Source organism: Oreochromis niloticus, linkage group LG6 (genome assembly GCF_001858045.2).
Source record: "Oreochromis niloticus isolate F11D_XX linkage group LG6, O_niloticus_UMD_NMBU, whole genome shotgun sequence".
In the NCBI taxonomy this organism is placed as follows: domain Eukaryota; kingdom Metazoa; phylum Chordata; class Actinopteri; order Cichliformes; family Cichlidae; genus Oreochromis; species Oreochromis niloticus.
In genome coordinates this window covers 4,299,404-4,320,507 of record NC_031971.2, presented here as the reverse complement: position 1 = coordinate 4,320,507, position 21,104 = coordinate 4,299,404, and the positions used below count along the sequence as shown (strand labels likewise).

Here is a 21,104-nt window from a genome sequence, read left to right as displayed (position 1 = left end):
TTTAAGTTTAATGCCTTTCTATTACTACAGTTTTTTAAAATACTTTCCATTTCTATCATATTTTACTTCAAAAAGTAGGTTTTCGTTGAATTACTGCCAGTTGAGTCATTGCTTTCTATTGCTATAACTTGTGTGTGAGGAGAAACTAGAGAGCAGTGGAAGTGATTTCATACCAGTGAGAGGAAAATGATCAGCTCAGCTCAGCAGAAGACTGAATAGAGGGGAGGGAGGTTTACAGTTTGCCTGGTAACAGCAGCTTAATTCTGGGATTGGCTTCTACAGTGGTGATGTCAGATGTGCCTGGCAACGAGACTGGAATGCAACAGAGGGATTTAACACCCACTCAGCGTCACACCGAACTCCTAAACAGAACTGCTTTAACACTGGTTGCCTTGACACTGCAGAGTTGATTATTTAAATCGGAAGATTATTTTTTCACTGTCTACATCTTTGGTATTTAGAAAAACACTTGGAGCCCTGCAAACAAAGATGAGAGCTGAGAGAAAAGAGGTCTCACTCTGCCTCTAATTCCACGCATCCCTTTTGAAACCCAGTATAATATGTCGTGAAGCAGGTCGGCGCCGGTGTCTTTAAAAGCTGCATTTGGATCCACATACAGCCTTGTTTATTATGTTATTGTCTTTTTACATGTGTACACTCATTACACTGAGTTTAAATTACACACACACAGAGGACTGTATTTAACTAGTTGCTGCCATTTTAATATTGTTGTTTATATTTTTCAAGGTTCTACTGATGTATCTCTAATGTTTTGCTATTTTACCACTAATACAGAAAGAGTTAAATTTGCATATTAGTACAACAGAACATGAAGATGGCTTCATCTTTCAGCTCTGAACAGTCCTGCTTTGTAAACACTCAGTGAGGCCTGAGAGGTGTGTTACAAAGGAAGTTCAATACAGCCGGGGTTTCTTTGTGTTAACTGGTTTAACAAAATCTCTCAAGTCACATGGCTCAACGAACACCTTTCAGAAAAACATCCTTTGAATGCAGCTCACTCCATCGAAGACATTATCAGATGATGATAAAGTAGTGATTAAAGTCTTTAAAGAACATTAAAAATGAACAGCAAAAAGAATCAGTGTTGCAATTAAGATAAGAAATTGGTCTGTTTTCCTTCTCTCACCGCAACCAGTCGCAGCAGATGGCCCCGCCCCTCCCTGAGCCTGGTTCTGTTGGAGGTTTCTTCCTGTTAAAAGGGAGTTTTTCCTTCCCACTGTCGCCAAAGTGCTTGTTCATAGGGGGTCATATGATTGTTGGGTTTTCCTCTGTATGTATTATTGTAGGGTCTACCTTACAATATAAAGCGCCTTCAGGCGACTGTTACTGTGATAAACAATATTGAATTGAATTGAAATTAATGACAGAGAAAATCTTTATTCTAGAGATGTAGCGCACAGAGCGATAAAATAAAGCTTTTTCCACTAATTTCACTTGATCATTTTGTGTCTCAGTGCACTCTCAGTGCTGCAGTTTGCTTCTAAGATGATGGCAGCACATTAGCGCTGTGAAACTTTAAATTGCATCCATTTAAACATAAAAGCTTACAGTCCCACAGCCTGGAGATGTGGAAATTACTTCAGTTTGACACAGATCAAAGTGAAATGATTTCTCTAGATTGAATAGCTGTTCAATTTAGACAAATCGCTGCCGTGTTTTATTACGGTCCCAATAAAACACAGAGTGGTCCCTCTTCGCGGGCATACACATCTTCAAGAGTAAACGCTCCGGACAAAGATAGAAAAATGGTGAGCATGCGCGTCGTCGAAGAATCCAGTAAATAGAACCCCGGAGCACGAGCCGAGTGTCGTTGCTGACGTCACGGCCGTACGTTGAGAGCTGGAGCTGAGTTGTAAGCGCGAGCTCAGACGGAGGCGCGCCGAGGGAACAGCTACAGCTATGGTGCTCTGTTCTTCTTCGTGAGGACGAAATCAGCCACTTTTATTCTCGTTGACGTATTTTTCCGTCTTCTCTGCGACGTAAACAAGCTGTCGGACATTTTGAAATCGCTTCGGGGATACAATATGTCCTCCACGGCGGTCGCTGCCTCCAGAAGGCAGTCCTGTTATTTATGCGACTTGCCCCGCATGCCGTGGGCGATGATCTGGGATTTTACCGAACCCGTCTGCCGTGGATGTGTGAACTACGAAGGTGCCGACCGGATTGAATTCGTTATCGAGACTGCCAGGCAGCTAAAGAGAGCACACGGCTTTCAGGACGGCCGCTCTCCGGGCCCGGGGAAACCCCAGCACGCCGGGAAAGAGATCAATCACTCGGTTGGAGACCCGGGCTCCCGTCCCCCTCAACCTCTGGATCGTTATCCGCTGTCAGACAGGCCGCCGCGGCTGGGCCCGGAGTACCAGGCGGGCAGGCAGTCGAACGGCCTCCCGATGCCCAACGGATTTCCCAAACCCGACGAGCCCCCTGAGCTAAACCGCCAAAGCCCCAACCCCCGCAGGACTAGCACGGTTCCTCCCAGCTTGGTGCCTTTGGTAAACGGCGGGATACCTGCCATACATCCGCTCAGCGGCCGCCCGACACAGATCGGTCTGACCGGCGCTCTGATCGCGCCTGTCCCCGGGGAGCACGGCAAGCGCCCGGAGGAGCTGAAAGACAAGCACCGGGCGGACAGCATGTCGGACATGTCGGACAGCCACAAGGACTGGATAAACAAAGGCAAAACTGTCAGGGACCTGATGCTGCACACGTTCGACGGCAGGGTAAAGAAGGACCACACCGCCATGCAGCGGGTCATGGCGTACGAAATGAGTGGCACTTCCTCAAAAACAGGTAGGCTGTTTGTTTTGTGTCTGCACTAGAATGTGGTGAGCTGGCACGCGCCATGAAAACGGGAACTAAACAGCAGGGAACTAATGTGTCAGCACTTTGCACACACGGTGTGTCGTGCATTTACGCCATCGTGAAGGGTCCGCCCAGCCACGCTGCTGGCACGCACCCGTTCACCTCTGTGTGAGAGAGCAGTACGGGAGCAGGTGTGTGTGTGGTTGTTGGGGGGGGGGTAGAAATGAGCTGCCTCGTATTCTGCACAGGCCGGGATGTTTGTGTGTACCTAGCGTGGCGTTAACCCTGCTGCTTTTCCTTTGCACAGACAGGGGGAAGCACCCTCGGCCTGGGAAGAGGAAGGCCTCCCCTGAGCCAGATGGTGAGAGCAGTGCCCCCAAGATGAATGGCAGTGAGGGCCAGCCATGGCTCCCCTCACCCTCTGAAGTCCTGAAGATGCCCCCAGCTGCCCTACCAGGCTTCTCTGCGGCGCCTCCATCAACCATCTCCCCCCACTCCCGCACCACACCGCCTGAGGCTGCCACAGCGCAGAATGGCCAGTCCCCCATGACTGCACTCATCCTCGCCACTGACAACGCAGGCAGCACCGGCTCACCTAAGGACGGCAGCCAGGTACATTCCACCGTGGCGGGGGCACGACGGAACAGCGGGAGCCCCCTCTCACCCTCACAGAGGAGGCTGGCCCAGAGAGAGGGGCCCGTGAGCGCCAACCCCTCCGCTCCGCATGGTCCCGGCAGTATGGAGCCACCGCCGCAGAGCATTCCGGATTCCTCTGTGCCACCGAGCAGCATGCCGCTGTGTTGCACTCTGTGCCATGAGCGGCTAGAGGACACTCATTTTGTCCAGTGCCCTTCAGTGCCCTCTCACAAGTTCTGTTTCCCCTGCTCCCGGGAGAGCATCAAGCAGCAGGGGGCCACCGGCGAGGTGTACTGTCCCAGTGGTGAAAGGTGCCCGCTGGTTGGCTCCAATGTACCCTGGGCCTTCATGCAGGGGGAAATAACCACCATATTGGCCGGAGATATAAAGGTAAAAAAGGAGCGGGACCCTTAAAAAGTTCTCAGACTGCTTCTCGTGAACTTTTTTCCCTCTTGTAACCCAAGTATGGCAACAACAGCAGGACATAAAGTAACAGACGCAGCTCACCCAGCAAACCTCAGAGGAGCTGGCAGACATGTACATAGTGAACGCAGGGGAGTGTATACTTCATAAATGTGGCAGTAAAATTTGACTTTTTTCTTTAATACATTGTTTCTTACTGTGTTTCCAGTAAGACTTTTCCTTTTTCCCACCACAGCTGTTTCTTCTCAGTCTGTCGTTGTACTTTAGGTCTGCAGACAGTCCCTGTCGAGCATAGAATGTGACTAATTTGAGCACTTGGCAAAATCCTTTAATAAATGAAACAAAAAATGCTTCTAGCTGTACATGTATGCACTTGTTTAAGAAAAAAACTTGCCAAATACAGTTTCAGACCTTGTAATAATACCCCCAGTGTCTCTGTGGTTTGCTTATTTTCCATAATCCTGGAGTTGGTCGGAGAGTCATGGCCTGATTGTGAATCAGTCATGATGCAATCCCTCCCAGCAGGAACAAACTGGCTTCCAGGGAACAGTGGGTGGAAGGGGAAAAGTCAGGGAGCGAGGGAGATGGAAGAGGGGGGATGAAGGCCGCAGTAGAAGTGCGTTGCATAAATGTACTGTAAATCGCACGTGGGCGAGCCGAGGCTGCTCGGCGCTGAGGCCTCGTGCCCTGTGAGTGCGGGGGGAGATAAGGAGGGCCTAAAAATAGTCACTGTGGCTTCAAAGTGACGCCTGCTCAGGCGTTTGTTGATGTCAAAACAACTGCCTCATATGTCCTGTTTGGGCACTTTGTTTGGATCTAGAGGTTTTCTCTTTGCTTCTCCCTCATCGACCCAAATCAGCCTGACATCTCGTCAGATGCTGGCAGCAGATCAGAGCTGTTGCTGACTGAATACACGCCCTGATTCCAATGAAAGCACATGGGAGACGTGAGGTCATGAGCGGCGGAGGCCCACAGGGACTGTTAGCGCAGGAACTGAGCGATCAGCCCTTTGCTTTCCTCCTCCTTTCCCTTCTCTCTCCTCATGTTACACCCTCTGTCACGCTGTCAGGATGACGGAAATACCTCAGGGCTCTCTTTTCTGATTCAGACAGGCTTCGTTCTCCACAACAAAGCGGCTTCATCAGACAAAATGGCTCCTGTCAGAGCGGATTTGGACGAGCCTTAAATCCCCCCCACGCTCTCGCCCCCGTGTCAGCCACGTTTATTTGGCTTATTTGCTTTGCTTTTACTTCAAACCTAAACGTGTATATCAAAGTGTCGTCTGTGGATATTCTCTCGCTGTCACGTTTGACTGCTTTGACTTCAGGAAGAAAATAAGGAGGGGGCCCTGCTTCAGAGTAAGGGGGTGGGAGTAAATGCCTTGCTGAGGGGTCACGTGCTCCTTAGTGGAATTCCTGAGTCACTGTCCTCCCTCCCTCCTCTTCTAATGTCTCCTCCCCCCTCTCTACTGCAGTAACACGGCTTCCACTTTTCAAGGCTGCTGAGCGCACAGACAGCAGATGAATGGGGCCTGTATGTGTTTATGCCAGGACACCATCCAGAGAGGAAAACGTTAACCCTTTCCCAGCTTTCTCCCTCCACAGACAACACATTTAAAAGGAAAGCCGTTTCCTTCCTGGTGGAGCTGTATCTGCACTGGAGAGCTGGAGGGGAGGCTGTTCTTTCAAACTGTACTGATTTTGAAAATTTTTCAGGAAATTTTATATCATAAACATCTATAACTTGTCAGTCCAGGTCAGCAGACTAGTAGGTCAGTGGTGGGTTTGGTTATGCAATGGCGCTTTTCCTTGAATGAAATTCCTCTTACTTTGCAATCAGCAGTAGACAGGCCTTTACACTCCTGTAAATCTGTCACTGGGACACACAGACAGCCTCTTAGGTCTAACAGAGTTCATATGAGTCACAGTTATTTGATACTTGGTGGTAATAAGGAACATCAAGCTTCTGCATCACTCCCATGTGTAGTGGGAAAACCTGGCCAAAGTAACCTCAGGATTCACAGTTGTGCTTCTCATTGCACCTTTTACATTTTACAAGTTTCTCATCAAAATATAGTTCAATGAATGCAAGTACTTTAAAAAGAGGTCAAGTAAAGACTGATCATTTCAAATTAGTACAGGTATACACAAGCTTTTCTGTTTGTCTGAGGTTTCATCCTGTTATCAGGGGAAAATATTCTTTTTTTTTAAACTCAGAATAAGGAACACTTGGACTTGTGCAGCGACAGTTACCCAAACCAGCATCCACGTTTATGTTCTATCAGTCGGACAAGTTCACAGACTGATAACAAAACAACACTGATATCTAGCCATGTCAGTTTGTAATGATTTATTTACTTAAATGACAAATATTATTCATATTGATGTTGGTGTCAGGTCTGTCACTTCACCCTCAGTGATTTGGCTGCTGAATATGGAAGCTGCTGTTTGACTTCAATAATGAATGAAGCCTAACAAAAAAAACCCAAAAAAGAGAGACTTGTTAAAGTTTTTTGCAGATAATGCTGCTTCTCTTTTCACAGTCCTGAAACCAGACGATAGCCTTTGGTTTAAAACTACTCGGACTTCCTCCAAGTCCTGGAGAGTCTGGATTTTTCTTCAGTGCTTCGTGTAACACTTTGATGTTTCTTTAGCAACAATTGTTCCTATTTTTGGTTGGCCTGTAAGATTGTGTTAACATGCCAGTTAAAAACCTAATGAAATGTTTACAACTAACTTTCAGCTTTGTGAAAATGAGTCGTATCTGTAAATGCTAAGAACAAAACTTCAACCCCACCACACCAGGCGAGGATCAGTTCAGGGACCTCAGGCCTGTGCTACTAAGAAACTCATCTAGAGTAAGTGATTATTAACTCATTGTGAGTTCATACTGTGCAAAGGTTTACAATACTTCTGAGAATTTCACACTTTAAGTTGGAAAAAGTTGATTACTGTGAACTTGAAAAAAGTTCTGCTAACAGAAAAGTCCTCAATCGGAGCAGTCTTTGTTTTGTCCTCTTCCTTTAAAATAACACCAAACCTTTCAAGGTACTTTTAAGGTTTTTAAACTTGCCACAGCGCTTCTGTCTCTCCTGTCTCTTCATGATGCTGGACTATTGTCTCTGTGGGGATCTTCCTCTTCTTGTGACTGAAGTTCATCGTTTCCAGGCTCTGCCTGTTTTGGCTCACTGCTTTATGGACCAATGAATTTGGGAACATCTAAAGTACCTGAAAGTTGAGTCACATTACTGAAATATTTAAAGGAAAATCCCAAACAGCGTTACTTGTTAGCTCCTCGTGTTATTGTCAGTTATGCCAGCCTTATGTCACAGAAAAAATGAACTTGCAGAGTGGGAACCCTGCCTCGACACAAAGGGCCTTCAGCCTACAGATCCTTTTGATGTCTTTCAGCCAATCGGATGACCATATCAAAGTAGATCCAGACCTCCGCCCTCTCTCTCAGGATAGTTCATCTTTGGCACGAGGTCGGCCTCAGATTCCAGTCGAACCAGCTCGTTTCTTTTCATCTGTCACAGAAACTCAACACCCCGAGGGCCTGAAGAGCCAACGGCCCGAGATTAATGGGTTTGCTCAAATTACGTGGCACACAGGAGAAAAACTGGGTTTCTCTCTCTCCTCCTGTCTCCCTCTCTTCACTCTGTTTGTTCAGCTGTTCCTCACCCAAAGCTCAACCCCCTCCAGCACCAAACCGCCTCCTCTTTCCTGACTCTGAAGTGCAGGACTGGGCTGTTGTCTTGAATTCACGGCTGCAGAACAGCAAACCTCAGCTGTTCACACCTCCATGAACGCTGCCAGTGACAGCAGCTCCGATAAAAAAAACAATGTGCCATGCGGCTATTTTTAATAGTAGGAAACTCTACCTGCAGGGCAAATAAAGAGACTTATGATGCCTGGAAACTAGGTCATAATCGAGTGAATCGATATGACCTAGTTTCGATAAAACATATAAAAGCTGTTTTCAACTTTGAAGCTCTGTGATTTGTCCAAGCTGGAATCAAACAGTGAAGTGTAGTATACAAAATAACATGGCAGTGAGCTTTTACTGGATTCAGATTAACATTACAAATAACTTAATGAGGTCATTTACGCAACAATGATTCATTTTATGTTATTTAGAAACAATCATTATGATGTAAACTGGTCAGAAAGTGGTTGTTGGTGGTGAACTCCTAGCTGTGTACAGTGTTTACATCCACTTATTATTGGTCGTGAAGGTCAGGATCATTTTTTTTTTAAACTGTTGTTTTCCAGGGTGAAATGATTGTACAGTATTCATGTTTAATGACTTCAGAAAACATGAGTCATGATTAAAAGCTTTAAGCATAATTCTTGCTGGATATTTGACCACTCCTCTCGACAGAGTTGGTAGAGTTCATTTAAAGTGGTTGGTTTCTTGGTTCGAGCCAGCTCAGCCCTACTTTCAACAGGGTTGAGGTCAAGATTTTGGGAATTCCATTCCAGAAGCTTAATGTTAGCCTGCTTTATCCTTCCCACTCCATCTTTAATGTGTATTTGGTATCATTGTCCCGTTGGAACATCCAGTTGTATCCCAGGACTCAAACTGCAGATTTAAGGTGAAGTTGAAGAATTCGAAGGTGATCTTCCAGTATTCCATCCACTATATGCAGTGTATCAGTACCACTGGTACGCAGTACATGCTCAGGGTATGTACATACTGGCAGCAGTACATGCCCCGAGCATGATGCTACCACCACCATCCTTGACAGTTTATACAGTGTTCTTGGGTTTCAAAGCTTCAACTTTACTCCTCCAAACTTACCTCTTTTCATTGTGACCAAACAATTCCATCTTTGTCTTGTTTGACCAAAAAGCTTTTCTCCAAAAGGCAGCTGGCTTGTCCATTTGGACAACTGCAAATATTAGTGTAGTTTGTCGTTACTGGTCCGTACACCCTCAGTCCTGACTTCACTGTGAACAGTGCCGCTGGTGTTCCAGCAGGTTTGAGTCTTGATAGTTTCTTCTCATCTGACGGTGACCATGTGGGTCTTATTCCACTGACTCTTATATTAAAATCACCAATTTTACATTAAAAACCTGTACACACTGCTACAAAAGGCTTTTTGGGGCTCAACAGATAGCTTAGCCCTTCATAACAACTGAATGTTATTTCATAACTTAGCTACTGGGATACAGTTGAAGCTTATGGGGGGTAGCTGCTTCAGGTGACAGTGTTTCGGTCTGCTAGGCCTCACCACTTGTTGGATTTTTTCACTGTGCTGGATCTCTAAATTGTAGTTTTTTTGCTGCTGGTGAACGTTTTTAAAGTAATTATCTTCCAAGAAGTTTGTGCTTCAGCTTTGGTGAGTCTAATTCCAGTATGTTATTATTCCATTACCCACCGATTACCCAATATGTCTGTCTGTGAGACAGTTTGCCTCAGCCCGAGGCCCAGAGAGGAAAGCAGCATTTCTAAATGTCATGTGCATAACTGCTTGCATTTGTATTCACTCACACAGGTGAAATAATAAAATGAACAGGAGTAGTTTTGTAGTAATTCTGTAGAGCAGCAACTGAAAATAATTTTTAAAAACTTTAATTTCAAACATCCAGTTCTCTGAGAACTCAGTCCTTGCTAACTGCCTAATTTTGTCAACTAGCAGCTAAATATTAGCAGTAAGTGTTGACATCAACCCCATGCTGATGTGCTGTGCTGGCTTTAGGGTGAGCTTGGGTTAACCATGTGCTCCAGGGTCATTGTGTCCAAACGAGTCATTTGTACATCCAGGGCTGGGGCCTCTCTTCATTTAGACTGTGTCTAGATCCTAATGCTGTTCAAAAGGTCGTGAAAAATGACCCGAGCTTAGACCAACATGCTGCTGTCACACAATTCGTTGGCCAGGCCCCCACCGCGTCAGCACTTTCCTGTGTACCCTGGGGCATTACAGACCACCCCCACATCCTTAGCTCCTGGCACACACTCACACACACATTGTGCTCTGTCAAAATAAAGGCCTGAATTCTTCTGTTGCTTTCTTCTGCTGTACTGCGTTTTTCCAGTCCAGGCTGCCACTTCAGGAAAACCTTTTCTTCACCTTTGGTGTTGGTGAAAAACATGCATGAAAACAAACATTTAGATTAAGAAAAATAAGAATACATATAAATACTAAAGGTAAAACAGAAACGCTAATGTAAGATGTTTAAAACTACTGATACAAATAAAAGTTAGAATAAAGGCCAGAAGAAATGTGACCTTAATTTTTAGAATCAGCAAAAACATCTGAAGACCTTTGTGTCAGCAAAGACAGTTTTGTTTTAGTTTTTCCACAAGTCAAACTTTTTTTCTTTGTTTTTTAGTTGGTGTTTGGTGATTTTTACTTAGTAAAATCAAGGAAAAGCAAACAAGTAATAATTAGCAAAGCGCTGCCACTGCAGCTTGATCACCATGCAAAAGCAAGCATACTTCACAACCTGTTCCCCCATCATTGCAGTGTTTCAGTTAAACTCCAGATAAAGGTTGGTCACCAAACTTCTAAACAAAACAGTGTTTAGAAGTTTGACTTTGTTTTTCTTTGTTATTAATGTGTTTTGCACGTTTTTACAAGTCCATGCACTGATATCCACTAGAGAAGATCACAGCCTTTCAGAAATGGTTTCTGGTCGTATCTCTTGCATATAGAAATTTCTTGTTGCTAGCTTGTCAACATTAGCCTGTAGCTGAACTTGTCCACCCACGCAAAAAATGAACACAGTTGTGATTAGTTGCCTGAAAAGGAGCAACAATGAAGACATCATCTTTCTGAGAAGATAGATGTGAATCAATAGTAAAGCTCAACGTTAAAACTTATAGTAGAAAAGTTTTCTACCCTCCCTAAATTTGACATGGATTCAGTAATTCATATTTGGCTTGTATATAATTTTGTCCAAATAGAGGGTAATACAGGTTCAGGATAATGAAGGAATAACACCAAGTGCATCAGCTGGGTTATAAAATGTGCCATGTGTTAGTCCATAGCCAAGTGAAAGTATATAGCTAAAAACAAACTAAAGAATACCGAGAATAGATCTTTGAGGTACTCCGTTGCTTACAGTAGACTTTCACTTCCCAAGAAATACATGTAAGTAGAATCAGTTCTGTATGTTTTTCAATAGTTGAATGATTATTACTGCTGCATGATATTTGCATACAAGTAACTACATGCACATGGGATCAGCTGTCTAGTTAAAAAATTTCACTTTGCTAAAACTTTATCTTTAAAAATTCAAGTGTGTTAGAAACCAACAATAGATTTAAACTGCCAAAGTTTAACATAGCATCTGTAAAACCTGTCAAAATCATAACAGGGGTGGGAATGTGTGTGCTCAGGTTTTCTCAGGTGAGGTTTTTTCTGTGGAAACACAAATGGAAAGGGACTGGTCTCACTCAGCATCCAAAGTGCTTTTACAGCTCACTCACTCAGGCAACTGTCAGTGTAAATAGGTGGCACTATATGAAGAGAACTGAGTTGTTTACATGGTACTGCAAGAGCTTTATCCATCTCACTAACACACCCACAGCTAGTTCAACCTCCTAAGACCTGAACTCTTCCACAGCATGCATTTATAATTTCTCTTTGATATTTGGGCTGATTAGGACCCGATGAATGTAAAAACAAAGAATTACCAGATTTTTTTTTTACCTGATTTTTCTTTCTAACAAAATGAGAGCCACATATGAGGATATTCGTTTAAAATGTCGATAGAACAGTTGCAGTATAATGTCTTCGTAAGTAGATATCAGGCCCTTGTAGAGCAAAATTGAGTATTTTGGTCTAAATAACCCAAAATGTGATGTCCACATATGTGGACGGCAGGTCCTAGGAGGTTAAGAATCATCAATTAACTTAACAATTAGCAGTTTTCTTAAATACTTTGTTTTTGCTGACAGTCATCGTTTGGATCCATGTAACTCTAAATAAATAAGCTTGTTAGTACCACAACAGTTTCAGTTTAATGAGGTTTAACAACTTTTCTTTGGTTTCACTTCATCTGAATATTGTAGCCTCAAAATCCCCAACAGTTTCTACTACAGCAACAGAAAAAGAAGATAGCGAGAGAGATGAAGATGTGAAAGGTGTGTGATGTTTCCTGGGGTTGCAGATAGACACTGCCATCTAATTTTAGAGAGTGCAGCTGCTGTTTGATCCACCAAAGGTCCTGTGCCTTTGATCAGCAAACACCCAGCAGTGAGCACCAAGAAAGGAACACAGTGTTATGTTGACTCTGTATCTGGAAAAGAGGTTTACAGAGTAAAGCCCAAATATAGCAGCTAGTTCTCAGAGCCGCAACCCCGTTGCCTGGATATCCCTGCTGGAAAGTAAACAGAGGGGATGCTGGATTTGCCACGTCAATGAACTGGCAGGAAGTAAAGGCCATACTGAGGGGGGAGGGGGAGGCAATCCCTTTTATCAATGCTGAAACTTTATAACCTGGGAGCAGCAGGCTGGACTGTTTGCTGGCTGGAGAGGGAGTTTTACAGTAGAGCTGAGTGTTTACAGGCAGTAAGCACCTTATCTGGCACTTTTATTACAAAGCACAGGGAGCCAACCAAATGTGATATCAATGACATCACCCTGCAGCGATACAGGAAAGTCTGCAGGTTGAAAACACACACAAATTAAAGGACATAGGAGAGCTGTGTCAGGCAGAGGAGACTTGTGAGTTTCTGTAAGTAGAATAGGAGGCAGAGCCAGCTCCCAGTTTGGATTCGGGTTAAAGCTTTCCTTTTCACTAAAGCTTATAGTTTGGGCTGCTTGAAGACTTCCCATGATGCACTCTGTATCTGTTTATACACAGCTAATGCAGGTCACTAAATTATGTCTTCTCTGTCCCACAGTTGTCTTTTGGCCATCTCCCTGTGCTCCCCGCTTTATTCTTCTCTCCCCTCCCAAACTTGTCACAGCAGATGGCCCCGCCCCTCCCTGAGCCTGGTTCTGCCTGAGGTTTCTTCCTGTTAAAAGGGAGTTTTTCCTTCCCACTGTCGCCAGGTGACAGATTGATTGATTTTCCAGGTTTCCTCTAACATTATTACTGCTACCTTTCAGTACTAAGCACCTTAAGGTAACTTGTATGATATATAAATAAAATCCAAACAAATAGATGGTAACCTCTGTCACCTTAGTCACTCACCGCTGGTACTGTGCTGTACCTGCTGTTTCAACACCTCTGCCACCTTATTATCCACCATTTAACGTTAATGTATTGAAGCTATTTAGGTTCCCAATTTTAGTTACAACATTTTTTTGGAGAGTGACAAGCTCACAGCCTTGATACAAACCTCATTAACTATAGTTAAACATTTCAAAGACATTACACAGGCATAATATTTAAAGTCTGGTTAACTATATCATCCTGGGTTAGGTCATATATGTTGCTCATCATGTTTAAACATTAATTTTGATCATAAAGCTTTCACAAAGATAAAATCACACTTTCCCTGTCTCTGAGATGTGCTCTTTAAAGGGGAACACTCCCATCCTTCTCTCTGTTTAGCCTCAGCTTTAAGCATTAACCTTTAAGTATACTGTGGTTTGTGCTGTGCAGGGCGGAGCTGGGCTCTCAGCTGTGTTTGGAAGGCCTGGATCTTCTTCCTCAGATCTGCTTTGTAATTAAATATGCCCCACAGCAGCACGGGGCCACTTAAAGAAGGGGAAGAGCCGCTTCCCTGCCAGCCTTCCTCTGTTAAATGTGTAACAGCTGCTCAGCACTTTCATCCATGCTTGCTTAATATTTAGTTTGTTTTTAAAATCAGAGCCCGACCTTTGATCCTCCACCCTTGCCTCCAGGCACTTCTATATTTGATCTGCTAACGTCAGCATGCTTCCTCTTATCTACAGTTTCACAAGTTACGCTAAAATCTGTTTATGTCATTTGTGTATCGAGGAGTCACAGGGTTTTCCTGAGGCTTCTTTTAGACTGCTCTCTACCTGAATGAAATGTTTTGTATTGTAACCTGATTTAGAGCCTATGTGCAAAATAAAATGACGAAGATGACTTTCAAAAGAGACTAAGAAAAAGATATTTTAAAATTCAAGCAAAATATGTTAATTCCATAGCAAACCCACTTTAAAGCAGGAGAAATCCCTGTGAGACAAACTGGAATAATTAGGTTACTAAAAGTGTGAAGGTTCCATTGTATTCGTTTAATAATAATTAATCCAATTATTCACGCTAAACATGCCTTGTGTACATTTATGTATTTCATTGGTTTTGGACATGGATGTTTTAAAATGGCTCTAGAGCGCCACCTATCCATTGATTTTGAGGGACTTTATAGTTGATCAGTCTAAACTACAGTTTGTATCATAGGGCGTTTCCATGGCACCACAGTGAAATTCAATCATAAATTTTAGTTTGCTGTCAATCACACATACATTGTCCAATACACCCTGTGCACGAGAAAATGCTAACTTCCTGGTTTGAGACCGGATGTAGGGTTGTACATTTCCGGTAGCTTTACTTTGCGGTCAATCGCTACTGCGAAGATATACTCCAAAATCATGTCCAAAACTCGAAAACGGAAAGATCGCCTTAAGTTACAAAGAGCAGAAGGTGGGAACACTCACCACTGCTGTGGTGATCAATTTTGACGTTTAAAGAGTTTAGATCGATCAGTTGTTTACATCACTCAACACAAGCAGAACTGCATTACAGAATCAGAAGACACATCATCCACATTCAGAAGCACATCTCTGTATAGTGACTGGTCTTATGATTTAAACAGGCAAAGTAAAGTGTAAAGTGTGTAAAGTGTGTTGTGTTAGTCCCCGAAGGGAAATTACTCCTCTGCATTTAACCCATTCACCCAGTGAAGCAGTGGGCAGCCACCAGTGCAGCGCCCGGGGAGCAGTGTGTAGGGACGGTACCTTGCTCAGGGGTACCTCAGGGTAGCCGTTCAGTGGGGTCGAACCCCCGACCTTCCGATCATGGGGCAGACACTCTACCTACTGAGCTATCCCTGCCCAATGTTCAGCATTCAGACTACAGGTGAAGAATAGTCAAAGCCAGATGTTTCCCCGATATCAGCTGGTCAAGTACACACCTACACAGCATGTTAACAAACCGTGAAAAAAAGCCACACAAAAAATGAATGATTGCTGGTAAGGGTTTCTATACATTAGTATGTATGAAGGGTATGTTGTGACTTACCTTCAAAATTACAGTGGTCCCTCGCTATAACGCGGTTCACCTTTCACCTCGCTGTTTCGCAGATGTTTTAGTGCAAGTTTGCATGCTTTTTTTTTTTTTTTTTACATCACATTGTGTCCTGCGTCCTGATCGCTGCAGACGATCTCCTCCGTGACGTCTCTCCTGTACAGTACAGAATCGCTGCATCGATCGCTAGCAGTGTGACTCTGAAGTGCAGTACTGTATGTCCACGAAACGTTTTGCACCGTCAAAAAATAAAATTGGCTACTTGATTTCACCCATCGCTGGTTATTTTTAGAACATAACACCCGCGATAAACGAGGGACAGCTGTTTACAAATACTGAGAAATATAGAATTTGAATCCCTTCTCTGTTTTGCTCTGAGGCGCGGGGGAAAATATCGGCAGGTCTGTGAATGGCATCTACATATATATTCCGTAAATGCCCAAGACATCTCGAGAAATGGAAATTGCCCCTTGATTCATCCATTTGGTTGACTTGTTTTGGAAAAAGCGGCAGTAAACAAGGAGCGAATATCACACCGGAAATGAAGCGCTCTACAGGAGTTTCCCCACCGGAAGTAGCACACGCTAAGGCACACATAGTCTATCCGGACTTTTCACATGCGATAATGATCGGCTCTTACATTTCAATACAAGACTTGAAAACGCCACAGCGCCACCTAGTGGAAAAACATAAAATGACATGTTTTACACTTTGCGATACAGCAAGTGAATGACCCAAGAAATCTCAAATTTGGTCAGGAAAGCCTGAAAAAGCTGGTCATATGTTACATTGAAAACTGTGAGTTTTCGCAAAAGTGCGTGATCCTGGCGGCAAGGCAAATTTCAATGTTTTGCCATAAAGAATAAGAGTACTCTCGTTTAATGTGCCCAAACTTCACAGGATTGATGAGAGCCCAGCCCTGAACAGACCTCGATGACGCTCCAGTGTTAAACTTGAGTTATCACTATCGGGTACATACAGGAGCAGCCGCATCCAGTTGCATCCAGGAGGCTTCATGGTGCTTCCCTAACTGGGCTAGTGGCCACTTTCTGTATCTAATCCCTTTTGTTCCCTGCTGTTTCTTTTCTGGTTCTGGTGGCTATGGACACTTTGCCCCACTCACTGGGAACCACATGAATATTGGGGCAGTAGTGCTGGAGGTGTGGGTGACTAGGACATGTCCACCAAAAATGTTGGCTGATGGAGGTGGGTCAGCTGTTCAGTGTCACAAGCCCATCCTATTGGCTATGGTGGACTCCACCCAACCCTGGTTCAGCTGGGGGCTTTTGTTGGAAGCTGAGTGAGTGGGAATCAGATGTGTGCAGGGGGATATTCACAAATATCCCATTGTCCAGTGGAAACCAGCTGGGAGGTGTGGGCAGCTGATGTACTCTTAGGCATCCCTTTCTTCCGCTCTGATAGTTGGCTAACTCTATCTGGCTAACGTATCTCTTTCAGATTGTACTTTCTTTTAAGATGTAGTGCACCTGTGTGTACCTCCCTCCACTCTTATACATCATCCTGTGTTCTCCACCTGTCCTTCTGCATTTCGAGCAGAAATGTCCCCAGCTTCTCACAGGCAGTTTGCAAAATGTGCGTAAAAACGTAAAAAACCCACATGTGCTAAATAACTCACTAGGCTAAGACATAATAAATCAACCTTTCATATGTATCATCATGTTGATAACAACAATGCTGATATTTGTAAATACTTTTTTTTTTTTACATTTATTAATCATGTAAAGTTCCTGCACCTGTCACAGAAGCCACACGATGTCCAAAAAAATTACCCAGTCCAAAGTTCATCCTGACGTCCATGTTCGGTCATAGTTTGGACATCGTACAGGTCCAGGTCCTGAACTGGTCATGGACCGACATCACATGATCATACCATCATCATATTAGTGAAGCCAAATGGACAGACATCTGTGTCACTGGGTCTGGATTTACACATTAGAATACGGAAACAATACTGCCACTGTCAGGTCAAATTACAAATTACAGCATCTCCCCGTTATCGGTCACACCTAGACTGTTCAAAAGAAGAGCACGCCTCAGTGGTTAAAGGCATTTTCAGGATTTCTGATGGGGTAGTAAAGACCAAGAGCCGGTCAAAGCAGCTGGATTCATTCTTCCTGTTTAAAAATGTAAAACTCCACGACCGCAGTCTGTGTTGTTTATATACTACTGGCCATTCATCAGCCCTGAAAGTACAAAAGAACATTTCTAAGCACATTTAAGTTTAACATTAAGCATTATGCTCAAAGTCTTGAACCGTTGTTCATCTTTCTGCGGCATCTCGTCTTTGACCACTTGACCTTTACTCTGCAATAAATGTAAATCTTATCTTGATAATACAGCATGCACTATGTGGCAATCGCTGATTGAGAACTGAGCATATATTGTGTGTGTGTGGAGCTGTAACTGAGACAAAGTCCAGAGTGAAAGTGCATGCAGTGTCAGGCTTTAGTTGTACAATAACAAACAAGCGGTGGAAAATGGTAAGCTGCTCTCAACAATCAGATGTGTGTTGGTCTGCTCACACTGTGCACAGCACATTAGGCAAAATGTTGAAGTCTTTAGAACATGTATATATTCCCCCTTCTCTACTCGTACTCATTACTTATGAACAGGTCAAAAGAATCCATTGAAAGGAAACAGTAAAAGTAAATGGGCATTATTGGCTGTTCTTCAAGGAGTATAAGAGATGAACAAAGCTTTAACAGCAGCATTAGACTACTGGAGCTGCTTCAGCTTTTCAACTACTTTACAAAAACTTAGCTTTTGTCTTTTTCATAGACTCACAAGCTAAATGGGCAGGGGATCTTGAAATGATTACATATTAGCAACTTCAGTTTACATTTTGTCTTCGCTTGTTTGTTTGTCTTTTGATTTTTGGATTTTCTCCAACTTTGTTACAGAATTTTGGATACTAATTTATGTAAATCTAACCATGTGTGAAGACTAGAAAACTTTTAATTATCCACAGACATCTGTGACAATTGGCACCTTACACAGTTTAATGTTGCATTATAGAAATATAAAATATAATCAACGCGCCACATACCACAGGCCTTCAAGCTGGCTGTAGTTAAACCTTTACTTAAAAAGCCATCTCTAGACCCAGCAGTCTTAGCTAATTATAGGCCAATCTCCAACCTTCCTTTCATATCAAACATCCTTGAAAGAGTAGTTGTCAAACAGCTAACAGATCATCTGCAGAGGAATGGCTTATTTGAAGCGTTTCAGTCAGGTTTCAGAGCTCATCACAGCACAGAAACAGCTTTAGTGAAGGTTACAAATGATCTTCTTATGGCCTCTGACAGTGGACTCATCTCTGTGCTTGTCCTGCTAGACCTCAGTGCTGCGTTCGATACTGTTGACCATAATATCCTATTAGAGCGATTAGAACATGCTGTAGGTATTACAGGTACTGCACTGCAGTGGTTTGTATCATATCTATCTAATAGACTCCAATTTGTACATGTAAATGGAGAGTCCTCTTCACACACTAAGGTCAATTATGGTGTTCCACAGGGTTCAGTGCTAGGACCAATTCTGTTTACATTATACATGCTTCCCTTAGGCAGCATCATTAGAAGACACAGTATACATTTTTACTGCTATGTAGATGACACACAGCTCTATCTATCCATGAAGCCAGGTAACACAATCTTCAACTTTCCTTTTATCTCAAATATTCTTTCAAGATTTTTTTTTTTTTGAAGAAATCTCACAGCACACATAGGTGTGGGTATAACCACAACCCTGTGTGTGGTGCAGTGGTTGGAAAACACTGCTCTAGAGACAGCCACCAAAACAATCTCTGCAGAAAGCTAATGATCTGCTGGACTCCAGGATGACATATCTTAGACCTCAGTTATATGGGCTCAAAATGTGGTCATAAATATTTTGTACTTGTAAATCAGGATTTGTATGTGTAAAAAGAATTTGTGTGTGCGTAAAAAAGATTTCTGTGTGGACTTAGCCAAAAAAACACCTGCAAGTTACAAGTACGAATTTTGACCCTATTTTTCTTCCTTTCATCTGATTGGTCAATGTCATGTCAATCACAAATGTAACAATCCAATCAGAGGACAGATGGGTTTGGCTGTCGGAGGGGCACTTTTTTGAACTGCAGGTCTTTGAAGGGAATAAATGCCCTTTTACATGCCAACCCAGCGTTTTCCTTCATCACCACGAAGGAAAACAGTCTGTGGTCGTCCGAGTTTGGTGATTTTTGTGTCACAGGTCTACGTGTTTAATACAGGGACTTCCACAGCCTTTTCAACAGCGCTGCAGACCGCGGGGGGGGGAAGCAGTGTTTTGGAAATGACAGTCTTCACTATAAAGCTTTCTTCGTTATGAATTAGCATACATGTTTTTATTGAACATCTAAAGAACTAGCAAAAAAACCAGAAACTCTTGTAGAGGACATAAAGTCAGAGATAGAAACGACAAGGAGCAGGTGCATCTAGTACAGGTAGAGCTGCTGCAAAAACCCACAGAGCTCAGCAGCCAGCGCAACAAATTCTGGATCCTTGGCTTTTAGTTAGCAGTTAGCATTAGCAGCACATCCTGCGTCTGATGTGAAAGGACCTTTATGCTGCGCACTGTGACTCACAGCAATGGTCCCGGGTCAGCCCTGACTTTGTGTTAAACTAATCCTAAAGTAATAATGGTATTTCTAACCACTGACATACCACAACTTTATCCTTTCAACAGCTGCTGAAAGTTAGCGGACCTAGCTGCTATCGGATATTTATATAGAGATCCTCCAGCTTCAAACTGTATTACCCTTCAAGGACCTGCAGTTCAAAAAAGCGCCCCTCCGACAGCCAAACCCATCTGTTCTCTGATTGGATTGTTACATTTGTGATTGACATGACATTGACCAATCAGATGAAAGGAAGAAAAATAGGGTCAAAATTCGTACTTGTAACTTGCAGGCGTTTTTTTGGCTAAGTCCACACACAAATCTTTTTTACGCACACACAAATTCTTTTTACACATACAAATCCTGATTTACAAGTACAAAATATTTATGACCACATTTTGAGCCCATACAGTTAGTACAGTACCTTACCCTAACTGATGATAGGATGATAAAGTTGTTATGTGGGCCACTCTCTGGATCAGGCTCGCTCTGCTGTGCTGTATGCAGTGTTGGTCAAGTTACTTGAAAAAAGTAATCAGTAACTAATTACTGATTACTTCCCCCAAAAAGTAATCCCGTTACTTTACTGATTACTTATTTTCAAAAGTAATTAATTACTTAGTTACTTAGTTAATTTTAAAAACACGATTTACAACCTGAATAAAGCGATAGATCTTTCAGCCCAATTCTACTTTTTCTGCATAATCCATCATACAAAATGTAATCAAATGGAAAAGTCTCTTTTTAAAACTTAAAACTTTAAATCTTTTAACTTTATGCATCAAGCAAAAATTTTATTATATGCAACATTCTCTGACTGGAAGAAATTTGTTTAACATTTAAACCTATTTTCTGCACATTCCAGCACATAAAATAAAATATTTTTTTGTGTTTACACTCACTCTTTCAAATAGATGCAAGTAAAACACAGCAGAAAATAAATAAAATCAAAGACTAGCGGTCCTGTTGCTCTATTTTCACCTGTAAAGCAGGCGTGGGGTAGGCGGATGTTTACCCTGGTGCAGGTGTGCCGCAGCGGTCAGTGGAAGAATCCGCGAGTTTCTCTGTGAATTTCACATTACGTCGTAGCGCACTCGCTGCTTGGTTGGAAGTTTAGGGATTTTTTCGCTGTAAAAAGAAGTTTTCTTCCCACGCACAACGGACACTAATGTTTTTGTCACTTTTTATGGAATCAAACTCAAAGTAAGGTCAGTACTTCCATGCTTTAAACGCTGCACGCTCATACTCTCTCCGCACTCATATATTATCCATTGTTGATCTGCACGCAGCTGTTGTCACGAACGTCGCACTCGCTTACGTCACTGTCATGAGACATTCTCGCAAAAAATCACGGTTTTAGTAACGCAGTAACGCAGTGTTCCTACGGGAAAGTA

The 21,104-nt window shown here is 43.0% G+C and overlaps 1 protein-coding gene across 1 annotated transcript; it reads left to right on the top strand.

Moving 5' to 3' along the window:
* The first annotated feature begins 1,780 nt into the window (after positions 1-1,780).
* irf2bp2b (interferon regulatory factor 2 binding protein 2b) lies at positions 1,781-5,867 on the top strand. The gene is made up of 2 exons (XM_003456545.5): positions 1,781-2,811; positions 3,131-5,867. Exons 1-2 carry the CDS (start codon positions 2,046-2,048, stop codon positions 3,871-3,873), a joined length of 1,509 nt encoding a protein of 502 aa, XP_003456593.1. The 5' UTR covers positions 1,781-2,045; the 3' UTR covers positions 3,874-5,867.
* The last annotated feature ends 15,237 nt before the right edge of the window (positions 5,868-21,104 follow it).